This window comes from Bathycoccus prasinos (genome assembly GCF_002220235.1).
Source record: "Bathycoccus prasinos genomic : Chromosome_10".
Classification (NCBI taxonomy): domain Eukaryota; kingdom Viridiplantae; phylum Chlorophyta; class Mamiellophyceae; order Mamiellales; family Bathycoccaceae; genus Bathycoccus; species Bathycoccus prasinos.
Genome location: NC_023999.1, coordinates 669,182 through 685,102, shown reverse-complemented (window position 1 = coordinate 685,102; position 15,921 = coordinate 669,182). Strand labels below are relative to the sequence as shown.

Here is a 15,921-nt window from a genome sequence, read left to right as displayed (position 1 = left end):
GCAGATGTTTTTTTGTGGCTCCTCGTGACGTTTCGGTTGCATTCGCGAAGAAAAAAAAGAGAAAAGAAAGAAAATTTCTTCATTCGAATTCACACAAACGCACGCGCGCTCTCACACACAACACAGTCGTAAATACTCGCTCTTTTGCGAACACCTGGATAACGATGATGTCTTCATCCTTGTCTGCCTCGCAGCATGTATTTGTACAACACCAACAAAAATCTTCTTCTTCTTTATCTTCGAGGAAGAATTCATCTTCTTCTTTGACGACGACGACGCGTCGACACTCGTCAAAACGTGGCGTAATCACGAGTTCAAAAGTTTCGTCTTCCCAAAGCGATGTCATCACGAACAACGCGGTGCAAATCCCAACGAAACCCACGGGAGAACCGAAAGTGGTGTACATTTTCAACTCCAAAACCTGCGATGGTGGCGCTGAATTGAAAGACATTCTCGGGAACAAGTGCGTATCTTTTTCTTTAAATCAAACACTGATTACGAGAGAGTTGGTTAAGCCGCTCCCGAGTGCGTAGAAACGAACTCACAGAGGGACACGTTTTTTTTCATTTTTTGAGGGGGAAAAAAATATGAGCCCATTCAGAAGGAGCAAAAATGCAAGACCAATTTTTTTCTTACATACTACTCTTCTTCTGGTGGTCTTCTTCTTCTTTCGCGAACGATCGATTGACGAGGATACACGAATGACATTTACTAACCACCAATTCCGTTTATTCTTATTATATTATCGTTTGAAAAACAAACAAAACAGAGGCGCTTTGTTGGCGGAGATGATGAAACTGGGCGTTCCCGTGCCGCCGGGATTTACCATTCCGGCGTCCATGTGCGAGACGTACGAATCGTGCCGAGTTGAAGGCACGGACGCGGTGGAAGATATTTGGGAAGACGTCGAGTTTGCCATCTCTGAAACCGAAAAAGAGTTGGGGAAGAAGTTTGGCGGCGAAGGCGACGCCGAACCGCTTTTGTTCTCGGTGAGATCCGGCGCCGCCGTGTCCATGCCGGGGATGTTGGAAACCGTTTTGAACATTGGTTTGAACAAATCGGTCTGTGAAAAGATTGCCGCGGCGAACGGTGGTGCGAACAAGAGGTTCGCATACGACGCGTACAGACGTTTGTTGGATATGTTTGGTTCGGTCGTTTTCGAGATGGACAGAAGTCAATTCGAAATGGAACTCGAACGCGTCAAGGAGAAGAAAGGCGTCGAGAAGGATACCGAGTTGTCCGCGGAGGATTTGATGGAAGTGTGCGATGCGTACGAGCAAGTATATTTGAAGGTTGACCCGAACAGGCCGTTCCCGTCGGACCCAACGATGCAATTGAAACTCGCCATCGAAGCAGTCTTCGAGTCTTGGAACAAGCCGAGAGCCAAGGCGTACCGGGAGATCGCCGGCTTGAGCTCCTTGGGCGGCACCGCCGTCAACGTCCAATCCATGGTCTTTGGTAACCTTGGTGAAACTTCCGGTACTGGCGTGTGCTTTACGCGCAGACCGGATACTGGCGAGAAGATCATCTTTGGTGAATATCTCATCAACGCGCAAGGAGAAGACGTCGTCGCGGGTATTCGAACGCCGGAACCGATTTCCACGCTGTTTGAAAAAATGCCGGTCGTCGCGCAGAGTTTGCAAGACACGCTCGATAAGCTCGAGATGCACTTCAAGAACATGCAAGACATCGAGTTTACCATTGATTCTGGCAAGTTGTTCATCTTGCAAACGAGAAACGGCAAGCGCAACGGCGTTGCCGCCATCAACGTCGCCGTCGATATGTACGAAGAAGGCTTGATCACGAAAGCAGAAGCGATCGAAATGGTCGAATTGGATCACTTGAACCAATTGATCCACCCGGCATTCAAAGAGACCGAGGAAGAGTACGAGGACGCGAAAATATCTACCGGTTTAGCCGCCAGTCCCGGGGCAGCTGTCGGCCGCGTCGCGTTTTCCTCCGAAGACGTCTTGGCGATGAAGAAAGCGAACCCGAAAGAGGGCGTCATTTTGTGCCGCGTTGAAACTTCTGCCGAAGATGTGTCCGGTATGCACGCCTCAAATGGTTTCTTGACGCAAAACGGTGGCATGACGTCGCACGCCGCCGTCGTCGCTCGTGGATGGGGCTTGCCGTGCGTTTCTGGCGTCGCGACCATGCGAGTGGACGAGGCGAAGAAAGAAGCGTATTTCTACAGCAGCGAAAGCATCTCGCCCGCGAACTTGATCGCCACCGTGAAATCCGGCGATTGGATTTCGCTTGATGGCGGTGAAGGGTTCGTCATCAACAGAAAAGTTGAAATGAACGCCGCCGGTGAGGGCGTGTACGAACAACACCCGAAGATGGCCAAGTTCATGAGTTGGGTGGAAGAAGCGAAGAGTTTGGGCGTGTACGCAAACGCCGATACCGCTGCGGAATTGAAGCTTGCCATGTATTTTGGCGCGCAAGGCATCGGATTGTGCCGCACGGAGCACATGCTCTTGGCTAGCGCGGAACGCGTCTCCATCTCTCGATCGATGATTTTGGCCAAGGATGACGCATCGAGAGTTGAAATCTTGGACAAGAAGATGGGCCCGATGCTCAAAGACGATTTCCAAGCTTTGTTTGAGCAAGCTGGTAACTTGCCGGTTACCATCCGTTTGTTGGACCCGCCTTTGCACGAATTTTTGCCGACCGAGCTCGAATTGAAGGATGAGAAGTTCGCCGCGGACTTGGCGAAGAAGTGCTCTTTGGAATCTGCGGATGCTTTGAGAGAAATGTGCGAAGCCAAAAGAGAAAAGAACCCGATGATGGGTTTACGTGGCGTTCGCGTGGGTATTCTTGAACCGAAAATCACGATTATGCAAACCAAGGCCATCGTAAACGCGATTATTGATGCGTACATCGCCACTGGCGTGCACCCGAACGGGAAAATCATGGTTCCGCTCGTTTCCACCACCGAGGAATTTGAAAACCAACGCGCGTTGATTTTTCAAACCATCCAAGAAGTATTCAATGCTCGCGCTTCCGAAGTCAGTCGAGCCGACGTGCTCGGACCGGACAACCGCGAGATTCCAATCGGTATGATGTGCGAAACGCCGCGAGCGTGCATCGTCTCTGGCAACTTGGTCGAAGAAGGCGCCGCGTTCATGAGCTTCGGTTCTAACGATTTATCGCAGCTTTCTTTTGGATTCTCCCGCGACGACGCGAGTTCGTTCTTGGAGAAATACAAAGAATTTGGTATCATCGAGACGGATCCGTTCAACACCATCGATGTCGATGGCGTCGGGGAATTGATCAAGATGTCCGTCCGAGGCGCCAGAGCGGTGAATTCAAAGATTCCAGTTTCGGTTTGCGGAGAGCACGGCGGCGACGAGAAGTCTATCGAATTCTTCCACGAAGCTGGATTGAACGTCGTCTCGTGTTCGGCGTTCCGTGTTTTGGGCGCGAGATTGGCCGCAGCTAAAGCCAACATCGCCAACCCGAAGTCTTCCACGGGAGGCGCCGGTCCTCGTTAAAAATCGGGAGGGAAATGTGCGAGAGATGACATGCGAAAGAGAGATGAGAAGAAATAAAGTCAATCAGAATTAACCATATTGTTGTACATGTTAAACTATCAGAAGAGCTTCCTCTCGACGTCGGGATAAAACAAAAATAAGAGAGTATAAACGAAATACGATGGCGAGAGCAAAGTTGCGCGCGCAGCGGATCAATGTAACACGAGATTCCGTTCAACACACACAGCTTGTAAAATTTATCAATACATTCTACGAATAATATCGACAATATACATCTAATTCTCTAACACGCCAGCGCTAACTTCGCCTAAGAGTCCAATAACTGCAGAAAAGCCAAACGTGATTATAAACGCCACCAACACCGGATTATCGAGGGAGAAGAAATCCGGCGTCTTTCTCGCTCTCTGAATGATAATATCGATGTCTTCGCTCTTCGTTTTATCGCCGCCGCCTTCAGTGTCTCCCAATTTGATAGCATTATTATTATCAGTCTCTCTTTCTCCTTCATCTTCTCGCAATAAATACTTCGTCTCCGGGTCTATCTTCACCAACCACTCGGTAAAAAACCACCTCTCCAACTTTCGCGAATCGTCTTGTTTCAACTCCTCCAGATACGTCTTCAGTTTGCCTTGATTCTTGTTCACCGCGAGATTGATGCGCGCAGCCGGGACGACGACGAACCACCAATACGCCACGGTGATCGAGACGACACCTAAAACGGCAAATTGTGCGTTCAGTGCTCCGGGTTCCAGCGGCGATGGCGCGTATTTTATCGCTTCAAAATCAGCCGGCAACGGCGGTAAAGTTGTTGCATCTACCACGTTGTAACTTTCCAAAACATCATCGACGCTGGCAACAGCTTCGGTCCTCCTCCTCGTCGTCTGTCTCCTTCTCCTCGTATTGGTTACAGTGGTAGCTCTTCTGGGGGTCGACGGACTCGATTTCGATGTGGACGTGAACGAGGACGAGTGCGCTCTGCTGCTGCTGCTCGTCTGCATCACCATCATCATCATCATCATCATCATCAGTGACGTCTCTCGTCTTGTGAACACTTATTTAAGGAGCAAAAAAAAAAAATTTCATCACCCCTCACTCGATCGATTTTCACGCACAAAAAGAACCAAAAAGTCTCTCTAATTAAATTCGGTCTCTTTTCTCTTTCAAGAAAGAGTTCGTTATAAAAATTGAAATTACGTGGACCAAAACGACGACGCCCTCCCAAACAACCCCGCTTCAACAACAACAACAACAAACAGCTTTCTCGATCATCGATCGTCTCTGATCTGAACGCGCTTTGAGTACTGATGCGTTCTTTTTCTCTCTCTTTTTCTGTCTCGTCGTCGCTTTCCTCCTGTTGGAGAGGATCGTCGTCGAAGAAGAAAACAATGAAGAAGAAGAAGAAGACGAACCGTTGCCGTCAAACGACGAGTCGAAATTTTACCGTCGCTTCTTTGAAAAGCGATGAGAACGACGACGACGACGATCGAACAACAACAACAACACCGGTTGGTATGGTCGTGGTAAAAGAAGAAGCGAAAGAGAAAACTATCGAGTCCTCCAGAGTTGATTTCGCCATGCCGAACAGGTTGTTGTCCTCCGAAAATCTCACCACGGTACGCGTCGTTTCCTTTACAAAAGCGAGTCGTCTCTCGAATTTTAAATTTTTTTTTGGAAGGTTGCCTTTCATCTTTTCTCTCAAAACTCACCAAAACACCTTTGAAACAACAACAAACAGGATGAAATTGAAGACGCTCGATTTCGAACGTACACGCTACACATTCGCTCGGGATTCCCGGACAAGAAGAAAGAAAGCAGTTTTGACTGGGAACAACCGTCCGCGCTGAACGTGTGCATTATCGGCACGGATGGGAGAGCGTTGATGGAACGCATCGATTCGTTCACCGCCGACGGGTGCGAAGGAAGGTTCAACGTGCCCGGTAAAACGGACATTGTGACGTTCCGAGCGAGAGAGGTAGGAAAACCAACCGCGTTGTGGGTGAGCGTTGAAGGAAAACACGTGAAATCGTGGACGTTGGATTGCATTTCCATCGTGGATACTTTCGATGAGCGTCCGGAGGAAAACGCAATTAATTTTCCAACCAAGTATTACGAGTGCGACGTGGTGAAAGCGGGCGCCTTGGAACTTCGTCCAGGGGAAGTAAAGAAAAAGTCGCCAGAACAGATTGAGATGGAAAGAGAAGTTTCCATGCATAATTACGACGCGTATAAAATGCGTTTGTTTTGTTTCACCGCGGGTATCATCGCCGCGGGTTTTACTCTTGAGTTTACAAAAGGCGACATCGAACAGGCGAAAGCGTTTGCGAGCGGAGGCGTGATTGGCGTTTTGTACATGCAAATGCTGACGAAATCTATCGATCAGTTCTTCAGTGGAGTCGATGACGAGGAAGAGAAGAGGAAGAAGAGCGAAAGAGAGGGCGAAGAAGGAGTAAAGAAGAAGTTTTCGTTGGAATCTCCGTTCGCGCGTCTTCAAAAAATCGCAGATATTGTAATCGGAAGCACGCCCGTGCGAATGTCCGTGGTGGCGTATTTCGGATATCTCGCCGCGCAACATTTCGGCGCCGACCATTGCTTGGGATGGACCATCTTTGGGTTCTTTTCGTATAAATTTGCCGTCTTTCCAGCTACGTTTTCACACTTTGGCGACGAAGAGATCGACTTGGAAAGTTTCGAAGCGATGAATGCCATTCCTATTTCCTCTGAAAACGCTGAGGGCAAGTTTGGTCCGCGTTAAGATGTGTGAAAGATTAAAATAAATCTCTTTGTTGTATCATCAGTTTGTATAATAGTTTACGTGTATGTGTGGCAGTATATTTGAAACATCGCTTAAATCCATCTATCGTCGTTGTCTTCGAAATCTCGCCTCGGCGCTCGGTCTTCGTTTGAAAACCGTCGTTCGCCTCGTCCGCCGCCACTCCTACCTCCTCGACCGCCGTATCCTCCACCCGATCTACCACCAAATCCTCTACCGCCTCTGTTTTCGAAATTACTTCTACCTCTGCCTCCGCCAGAATCTCTTTGTCGCGGCTGCGGGCAGTCTCGCGAGATGTGTCCAAATTCTCCGCAGTTGAAACACGGACCGCTCGGAGCACCTCTTCCACCACCGCCCCTTCCTCCAAAATCTCTTCTTTCTCCAAAATCTCTTCGTTCTCCAAAATCTCTTCGTTCTCCAAAATCTCTTCGTTCTCCAAAATCTCTTCGTTCTCCAAAATCTCTTCTTCCACCGCGATCATCGCTGCGTTCGAATCCCCCTGAGGACCTGTTATCATAATTATTAAACCGTCCTCTACCACCAAAACCTCCTCGGCTGCTGCTGCTGCTGTCGTCGTAGTCTCCTCTTCGATCGCGTCGATTTTCCAGTATGCGTTGTTTACCAAGCGCACGTCCTCTCGTTTCTGGGTTCCAGGTTGTAATACCATCCGTGCGTCCAGCACCGCCTTCGTATCGCAACAAGTGCGCCTTTCGATTCCTCTCCTCGATAGCATTGATCTTCTCGCGAACTGCGAACGTGGATTCCCCGGAAGAAGGTGCTCTCGGGACAGATTTCGGTACTTCCGGTTCTTTGTAGTTTGGATCTTTCGGAACGACAGCTTTTTCCATTATAGATCTGAGCACGTTCGAAGCTACTTTTTTCGGCGGTAAATCGCGAAATTGATCTGGGTCTTCTATGTACGATAAACTCATGATTATGCGCATCAAATCCGTGAAATGCAACGTCGGGTTCACGGCTTGGATTTTAGTTGAGCCGTTTAAACTCGCGCACTTCCCTCGCCAGTGCGAACAATCCACTTGGAACGCGCTGCGTAGTCTCGACATCGCAGATACGAGTTTCCTCGAAGCCAAAAGCTTTGGAATGGGCCAATCGAGGAGCTGATACAGCTGCGCTTCCGTGACGGCGCTGTCGAAAATATCGCGGCGGTCGCGACAAAACGCTATGATCATTCTTTTCCTATCGCCTAAATCCGTAATCGTAAGATCCTCGAACTCGTCCTCGAACGCCGATTTAAAATCGCCTTCGCCATCATCATCTTCTTCTTCAGAAGATGTGGATCCATCTCGCACTTCTTCCTTATAGTCCACACCACCTCGCGCCCACGCAGGAACGTTCGAATCTTCGTCTACTTTTGACGACGAAGACGACCCTCTCTGATACTCCGGCGACGGTTGCGCGTAACCTTGCGATTGCAACATGGCTAGAAATTGAACGTATTCCGGCCAATCGGCGCCCCAAATCTCGTTCGAAACTAAAGTATCTGATGCGGCGATTATACTGTTCTCCTCATCTCCTTGTTCTTCGTGGTCGTCGAAAATGTCGTCGTCGGCATCCATCTCCACCTCGTCGTCCTCGTCGTCGTCGTCTTCTGTGGCTTTCAGTGCAAAGTGAGTGGAGGTGACGAATCCTCGTCGTCTGCTTTTAGTACCAACGACGAATGCGGTTTTTTGTCGATGCGATCTGATGCATTGTCTGACGATGACGCTGCTGTTGTTGTTCTTTTTATGAGTAGCAGTAGTCGTTGTTCTCGTTGTTCGAAAGCTCGATGTTATTGATGTCATGTCGTTGTTGGTTGTTAGAAATCGGCGGCTGTGGATTGAAACGTTCCCGGTGTTCTTGTTGTTGTTGAAAAGTTTTGTCACTGTCGTTCTGAAGATGACAGCGGAGCGCCCCGAGAGCATTCAAAGAAGAGAAAGCGAAATGGGAATGAACTCACGATACTGTACCGCGCCGTGTGTAATAAACAGTGCTTCGTCGTCGCGCGGGGCTATCTTCTTTATGAAAAATGAGGAAGAAAGACACTGAAAGAGAGAGAGAGAGAGAGGTCAATCGGTTCAAATATTGCTTCTATGATGACAAGGAGGAAAAGCGCTAATACTCTCGAACTCTCTTTCACATCTCTTTCAAATACTTCTCGTAGCCGTTTGTCATCAACTTGTCCGCTTTACCCAACACCACTTCCGTCATGTTGTCCTGGTACTCTTCCATCTTTTTCAACACTTCCGGCTCGTACGCGCCGACAATTCTAGCCGCTAATAAACCCGCGTTCGCGGCGTTGCCTATGGCTACCGTGGCAGTCGGAACACCTTTTGGCATTTGCACGATGGAAAGCAAAGAGTCCATGCCGTCTAGATATTTCAGAGGCACCGGGACACCGATAACCGGTAAAGGCGTCATCGCGGCAACCATACCGGGAAGGTGCGCAGCCCCTCCGGCACCGGCGATGATGGCTCGAATACCTCGCGTGTGCGCCTTTTTGGAGTAATCAAACATCTCTTGGGGTGTTCTGTGCGCGGAAATGACCGTCACTTCGCACTTGATGCCAAAATCTTTGAGCACGTCCGCGGCAGCCGCCATGGTTGGTAAATCGGAATCAGAACCCATGATGATCCCAATCGACGGTTGGACGTTGTAATCATCCCCGGTAATTTCTGACATGCGCTCTTTCGCTTCGTTCAAAGACGCACCGACGGTTGTTATGTGACCGACTTTTCTCGCTTTTTTCACCTCTGGTTTTTCGTACCAATGCACGCTCGCGCCCGGGACGGTCAACGCTTTACCCATTATTCTGTGGCATTTCGTCATGGCTTTTTCGCCGTCGCCATCGCCTAAGATGTTTTTCATAACGCTACCACCAACTTTCAATTGCGGGTCACCTAACGGCCACCCACAAATAGCTCTCAAGTGCATCTCGTATTGCGAGCAGTTACACGCTTCGATGGTGTAATGTCCAGAGTTGTGCGGTCTCGGCGCGCACTCATTCAACAGGACGGTCTCGCCATCCTCGAGCAAAAACAGCTCGACGCCAAAAATCCCGGCGCCTTCGAACGAGGCAATAGCAGATTTCGCGACGGCTTGCGCTTTTTCAGCCATTCTGTTGGAAATCATCGCCGGCGCGAAGGTTGTATCGCAAATGTTGTCTTCGTGCACGGTTTCCACGACTGGATACGCGACGACTTCGCCGGATTTCGACCTCGCCACCATCACCGCCAACTCTCTTTCAAAAGGCACCCACTTCTCTGCGTATAAGCCAGTATCAAACCCACCGAGAGATTTCACTGCGTTATCTAAATCGCTCGCTGTTTTCGCCACCGCATTGCCTCTCCCGTCGTACGCTAACCTTTTACTCTTCAACATCAACGGAAACCCAAACGCGTTGACTGCGTTTTGCAATTGCGCTTCGTCCGGAACGTCCATAAACGGTCCAATCTTCACGTTGTTGTCTCGAAAATGTACCTTTTGCGCGTATTTATCCTGAATAGTTCTTAACGTCTTTGGCGTCGGCTGCACGTCGATGCCGTTTTTGACCAACTCGTCGAGCGCGTCGCAGTCGATGTGTTCAATCTCAACAGTAACAACATCACAATCTTTCGCAAATTCCAACACCGCAGCTTTATCTCGAAAAGACCCAATCGTTTGTTCCGCGGCAATCGAGGCTGGACAGGAAGGTTCCGTAGGGTCGAGAACGTTTAATCGAACCCCCATCGGTGCGCCGGCGATGGCGAGCATTCGTCCGAGTTGTCCTCCTCCCAAGATGCCAATCTTAGCGTCTCTGGGTAAGCCATCATTCTCGGCGGAATATTTCATTTGATTGCTATTACTACTCGCCGCCGCCATCGTTAAAGTGGTTTTGCTTATTCTATTATTATTATTATATCTGCTACTGTTCTTTGCTAATGCTGTTGTTCTCTTAAACTTCGTGTTTATCGTTCGTAACATCATCGTTTGTTTTTGATTTTGAAGTTGTTGTTGTTGTTGTTTAAAACCACCCATCGAAGAAGAAGAGGAAGAAGAGGCAGAGGCAGAGGAAGACCCGATGACCATTCTTCCAGTTCGTGCAGCAGCAGCACAAGAGAGAGCCATAATACGGTTGTTGTTGTTGTTGTTGTTGCTTCTTCTTCTTTGTGTTTAAAGGGTGTACCTCAAGTAAAAGTTAAATAATTTGTGTTGAAACGCGTGCGTTTGAATTCACAACTTCTGTTTGTTTGTTGGGCAAAGATCAAAGAGAACAAGGAGAAAGGAATTAATTGTTCGTCGCTGTTTCACCTTTGCATTCATTCACAGTCTTCGACAAAAAAAAAAATCTCCCTCTCGCGACCTTTCGCAAGCAAAATTTCTGTAATTTTGTGCCCAGAATATCTCTTTTTTGCCGGCTGCACGCACTGGACTTCCTCACTTCGGACGCGCATTCTTACGTTATTCTATTGTAGACGTAGTAATACTAATAAGAAGAAGAAAGCGTCGAAGAAAGGGCCCAGAAAGAGAGAGAGAGAGAGAGTTTGGGAGAATCGTACGTCGTCCATCGTCGTCATCGTCGTCCCTTTTCATCATCGCGCGCGAAGAAGAAGAAGAGCATATATTTGAATTTGCGGTAAAAAACGTGTGGGTTCCTCCAAGCGTCGCTTCGACCTGACGAGGCACGAAAATCATCCATCCTCGTCCAAAAATCATCATGATGTCCTCTGCTTTTGCGCTCGCCAAAGACGACTTTGAAAACGACGATTGCGACGATAAAATAAAAGAACACATGAAGTTAGTCCCGGTGAGATACGTGAAAGATTTCAGCTGCAGAGAGGAGATTGTGTTACACATGGACGCGTTAGATTGCAGTCGAAAGAACAAAGGTGCGTTCGCAGTTCGGAGCGTCTTAGTCAAAGGAAAAGGAAACGACGACGACCAAAACGAAGAGTTTTGGGAGGAAAAAAACACCCTTCAAAACCGAGAAGACCAAACGAACGAAAGAGGAGAGGAGGAAAATGAGATTATTTTTGCGGAAAAAAAAGTCCCGGGAGAAAGCTTCGAGGCGTATCGCCGAGAGCGACGGAGAGAAGGCGAAGAAATACCACCCTCTGAAATCCTGGAAACAACGACAACAACAACACAAGAGAAAGAACCAGAGTCAAATTCAAAAAGATGGAGAAGTCGGCAGAGACAAAGCGCGTTCAGTGGAGATGACGACGATGGTGCACAAAAAGCAAATTTTGCGCCCAAAAGTCGCAGCCCCTTGAAGAAATTATTGACTGGGAAAGGCACTCTTGAAAAAGGAAAAATTTCACCAGACTCGATATTGCCTGACAATAACGCAGCGACGACGAGCGTTAATGGACCGACGTCGAGGTTTTACCAAAAAAGAAATAATCAACAACAACAACAAGAACAAATGAATCATGGGCGAGGAATGCACGGTGGAAACTTGACTTTTTACGGCGCGTCGACGAGCTCGAGCGTGTATTCCGAGGAAGGGAGCGAGGACCACTTAGCGGCGCAGGCTCTCAAAGAGAACGAACAACCGTTTTACTCCTTAGCGGTGGCTTGTATAAATAGACCAAGAGTTTTGAGCGAGATTAGTACCGCTGTGAACGATTGTGGGTTGGACGTGCACGAGGCGCACATATACAACTTGAAGGACGGCTACGTGCTCGACGTTTTTACCGTCTACGGGTGGAAGAACGACGACGAGGAAGGATTGTCGCACGCAGTGATGAAGGCTTTAACGGCTGGTATCGTTCCCGAAAGAAGAGGGTTAGGTGGGTCGCCGTTTCCATCGAAAACAGACGTGAATAAAGTGTGCATGGAGTTGGACGGCTGCGAAATATACGACATCGATCCCGAAAGCGAACATCGACAAGGTTGGGAGAGTCACTCGGACGACGAGGGAGAAGATCCTCTCAAAGTTTCAAATCAAATGTCAGACAGCGAAGAGCTAATGAATGTCGCTCCCACTACTACTACTACTCTCACGGAAGGTGGTACTTATAATATGATTAATATCAAGAATAACGACGACGACGACGACGCAGATGGTGGGAAGAGAGAAATCAAAGATAACTTGAACCGGAACCAGATTTCAGCGCTCGACTCGACGAAATCGCTCGAACGAGATGTTATGGAAGCAATGGAGAAATCGAGGAAAGAGAGCAAAGAACCAGCGATTGATTCGAGAAAGTTGAGATTAATCCGAGAAATTGGTTCAGGGTCTTTCGGTGTTTTGTATAAGGGCGAATATCGAGGGAAGAAAGTTGCCGCAAAGTTTCCATCCGGGACGCACAACGATAACCAGAATCAACTGCGAGCGATGCGTGAATTCTTCCAGGAATTGTCCGTGTTATCAAAAGTCAAGCACGAAAATATCGTTCGAGTAGTAGGTGCAATGACCAAGATGCCAAGATTATGCATCGTGACGGAATACGTCGATAACGGGCCTTTGAATAACTATCTCTTAAATCAAGGTTCAAGCTTGAAGCTTTCGGCACAGGTTGAAATCGCGTGCGGGATCGCGCGTGGTATGGCATATCTTCATTCGAAAAATTTCGTTCACAGAGATTTGAAAGCTTCGAACGTTTTGTTGCAATCCACGACGACACCAATTACCGCGAAGGGCGAAAGTATCGACGGGAAAATGACCTTCACGGGCGCTCAGGGCTCTTTGCGACCGATTATTTGCGACTTTGGTTTATCGAGAGAAGTCACGAAAGATGGCGCGATGACGCCAGAAACTGGAACTTATCGATGGATGGCCCCCGAAGTAATCGCCCATTCGAAGTATTCGCTCAGTGCCGATGTGTACAGCTTCGCGATCGTTTTATGGGAAATCGTTTGCGAAGGCCACGTCCCGTACCCAGAGCACACGCCTTTACAAGCGGCGGTTGCGGTGGTACAAAAAGGAATACGGCCAATTTTGCCATACAATTCTCATCCGATAATGATGAACGCAATGGAACGATGCTGGGTATCTGAGCCGGAAAACCGACCTCGATTTACCGATTTAGTCATGGACTTTGAATCGCACATGCTTGGATCTGCGACAAAATTGAACTTGATGCCTTCAAAATCTTTCTTCTCGAGGTTGAAGTCGATGTCGACGTCAAAGAAGCGAGACAGAATTTGATTGAACAAACAAACATTAATAAAAGAATAGTACTACCACGTCGTAAGGTAGTGTTAAAAGTGTGCAAATGCTGATACTGTACAACCTTTTCTGCGATATAGAAATGTATATATAGAAATAAACGAAAAGTTGCAACCGCATAGCTGTATGAAAGAAATACACATCATCAAAAAGCCGACGGCTTCTAGATTGTCAAACTTGTAAATATAATAACGATTTTACTGACAGCCGAATATGCTTCAAACTTTATTTTACTACAAGTACCATGCTATAATATTTTTATTCTCCGCTGCTGCTATCTTTCACTCAAGGCGAGCGGAACACGGAGCTCATCGACGGTCGAGAAGACGTCTTCTTCTTCACCTCTTCCCCGACGACTTCAAAATTTTTATACGTGTATCCAATCCACTCTGAATCTTTCTTTTGCTGAACGCCGCTCTCTCCTTGACCTCCAGGAGACGATCCGCCCTTCTTTCCACCTTTCTTGGCTAATTCTTTCGCCGCCTTCTCATCTCTTTTCTTCTCCTCCTCGCTCGCCTTGTCCGGAGGATCTTCCTCAAAGTCCTCAAAATTCTGTGTATCTAACTCCCCAGTCACCGTCGGCACGTACGGGGCTTGCTCTTCGTAAATGTTCGTCCAATTAACGCCTTTAAAGAACGAATGTTGCTTGATTTCATCTACTCCGTTCGTTCCTAATCTGACCTCCACGTCGCACAATAACGACTCGATCAAATCCTTCGCGTCGTCTGACAAGTGGACCTCCGGAGGAAACTTCAAGTGATGCCTCCAGTGGACAATTTTTCTACACGTTGAAACCGGTTCGTCAGAGTAAAACGGCGGGTACCCAACGAGCATTTCGTACATGATTGCTCCAACGGACCACCAGTCGCACTCTAATCCGTAGCCTTTCTTCAAAAGTACCTCCGGGGCGACGTAATCTGGAGTCCCAACCGTACTATATGCCAATCGCCTTCTATTTTTTTGCCACGTCGCTAACGTTTCCGAATCGTTCTTATTTTGTTGTTCCAACGATAACTTGTCAAAGTTTTCGTTCAAGTTCACGTCCTTATTTCCTAACAAAACCTGCGGGTCCACTGGTTTGCACAAACCAAAGTCAGTCAACTTCATGTGTCCTTCGCGATCTAACAGCAAGTTATCTGGTTTGATATCTCTGTGAATAAAATTGTGTCGGTGCACGGTTTCCAAGGCTAACACCGTTTGTGCGATATAAAACCTCGTCACTTCCTCCGTCAGCGTGTCCTTTCGCATCAATAAAGTCATCATGTCCCCACCTGGTAAATATTCCATCACCAAATACAAGAACTCATCGTCCTGGAACGAATAAAAGAGCTTCACTACGGTTTGATCGTGCACATCAGCCAACAAATTCCGCTCCGCTTTCACGTGATCGATTTGGCCTCTTCGCACCATCTCCGTTTTTTTCAACTTTTTCATCGCGTAAATTTTCCCGGTCAACTTTTCTCTCACCAATCGAACCTCCCCGAACGCACCTTTTCCAATTATTGTCAGCGGTTCGAAATCGTTCGGTGACAGTTTCGTTCGTTTCAATCTCGTGTACATGCGTTCCTTCTCTTCCAACTCCTTCATCAGCGCTTCGTTAAAATCCCCGCTACCTTCCCCGTTGTTATCTAAATCCTCCGCGCTGACGTTCCCAGACGACGACAGAGTCCCACCGTTGTTGTTACTATTCAAAGAATTACTCGCGGTCCGTTCCATTCGGCTTCTTCTTTCCTGCCTCTCGCGTAAATCTTTCGCTTGTTTTTTATACAGATTTTCAATGTACTCTTTCGCAGCTGCGGCTTTTTTCGACGTGATTGGCGACAGGTTCTCCGACGAAGGCGGGTCGCTCTCTTGTTTAAACCCTTTTGAGGAGGAGGATTCTTTCTCGCTGTTGTTGTTCGTTTTCTTCTTCACCGAATCGCTCAGCGCGGAAAACCATGACTTTTTCGTCGTCGTCGTCGTCGTCTGTTCGTTCTCGTTTCCTCCTCCCATTTTTTCTTCTCTTCTTCGACGTCGAAGTCTCAAAGTTTCAAGTTTGTTGTCCTTTATTCCTTTTTAATTCGTTTTGGTTGGATCTTCTTCTTCTTCTTTGACTTCTTCTTTAACGAACGCGCGTCGTCGTCTCTTTCGATGATCGCACTAGTATTATGAATCGTCGTCGCGTCAGCCGAGAACCAAAAGGTGACGAGGAGTACGAGGAGTCGTCGGTTTTGGGTCGGATCTGCAGCAGCGCGTGGAAAATGTGCAGAGGGAAAAAATGAAAATCGTCCAAAAAAAATCGCAAGACCAACAAAAAAGGTGCCCCCTCTGCTCTTCTTCTAAATACTACTTTTGAGCACCTCTTTTTAGCTGCTTTTTGCGGGTATATGATGGTTCCACTTGAAACCACACTACACTATTTACATAAACTATTATTGAATAACTACAAACGTACTAATATACTACTTTTATTAGCGCACACGAACGAACGAACGAATGCACGCACAACATCTTCTACGTGCGATATT

At 47.8% G+C, this 15,921-nt stretch overlaps 7 protein-coding genes across 7 annotated transcripts; 3 read left to right on the top strand and 4 right to left on the bottom strand.

Moving 5' to 3' along the window:
• Positions 1-167: 167 nt before the first annotated feature.
• Positions 168-3,494, top strand: Bathy10g03660 (pyruvate phosphate dikinase; the record flags this gene model as incomplete). Its single annotated transcript, XM_007510594.1, has 2 exons — positions 168-463; positions 770-3,494. 2 exons carry the CDS (start codon positions 168-170, stop codon positions 3,492-3,494), a joined length of 3,021 nt encoding a protein of 1,006 aa, XP_007510656.1.
• A 275-nt stretch (positions 3,495-3,769) lies between these two features.
• On the bottom strand, positions 3,770-4,498 carry Bathy10g03650 (predicted protein; the record flags this gene model as incomplete). Its single annotated transcript, XM_007510592.1, has 1 exon — positions 3,770-4,498. The coding sequence occupies one exon, from the start codon at positions 4,496-4,498 to the stop codon at positions 3,770-3,772; it is 729 nt and encodes a 242-aa protein (XP_007510654.1).
• A 381-nt stretch (positions 4,499-4,879) lies between these two features.
• Positions 4,880-6,246, top strand: Bathy10g03640 (predicted protein; the record flags this gene model as incomplete). Its single annotated transcript, XM_007510378.1, has 2 exons — positions 4,880-5,107; positions 5,230-6,246. 2 exons carry the CDS (start codon positions 4,880-4,882, stop codon positions 6,244-6,246), a joined length of 1,245 nt encoding a protein of 414 aa, XP_007510440.1.
• Positions 6,247-6,338: 92 nt separating this feature from the next.
• On the bottom strand, positions 6,339-8,186 carry Bathy10g03630 (predicted protein; the record flags this gene model as incomplete). The annotated part of the gene is made up of 1 exon (XM_007510580.1): positions 6,339-8,186. One exon carries the CDS (start codon positions 8,184-8,186, stop codon positions 6,339-6,341), a length of 1,848 nt encoding a protein of 615 aa, XP_007510642.1.
• Positions 8,187-8,397: 211 nt separating this feature from the next.
• Positions 8,398-10,368, bottom strand: Bathy10g03620 (predicted protein; the record flags this gene model as incomplete). Its single annotated transcript, XM_007510795.1, has 1 exon — positions 8,398-10,368. One exon carries the CDS (start codon positions 10,366-10,368, stop codon positions 8,398-8,400), a length of 1,971 nt encoding a protein of 656 aa, XP_007510857.1.
• Positions 10,369-10,960: 592 nt separating this feature from the next.
• Positions 10,961-13,393, top strand: Bathy10g03610 (predicted protein; the record flags this gene model as incomplete). The annotated part of the gene is made up of 1 exon (XM_007510381.1): positions 10,961-13,393. One exon carries the CDS (start codon positions 10,961-10,963, stop codon positions 13,391-13,393), a length of 2,433 nt encoding a protein of 810 aa, XP_007510443.1.
• Positions 13,394-13,699: 306 nt separating this feature from the next.
• Bathy10g03600 (predicted protein) lies at positions 13,700-15,406 on the bottom strand (the record flags this gene model as incomplete). The annotated part of the gene is made up of 1 exon (XM_007510756.1): positions 13,700-15,406. One exon carries the CDS (start codon positions 15,404-15,406, stop codon positions 13,700-13,702), a length of 1,707 nt encoding a protein of 568 aa, XP_007510818.1.
• Positions 15,407-15,921: the final 515 nt, after the last annotated feature.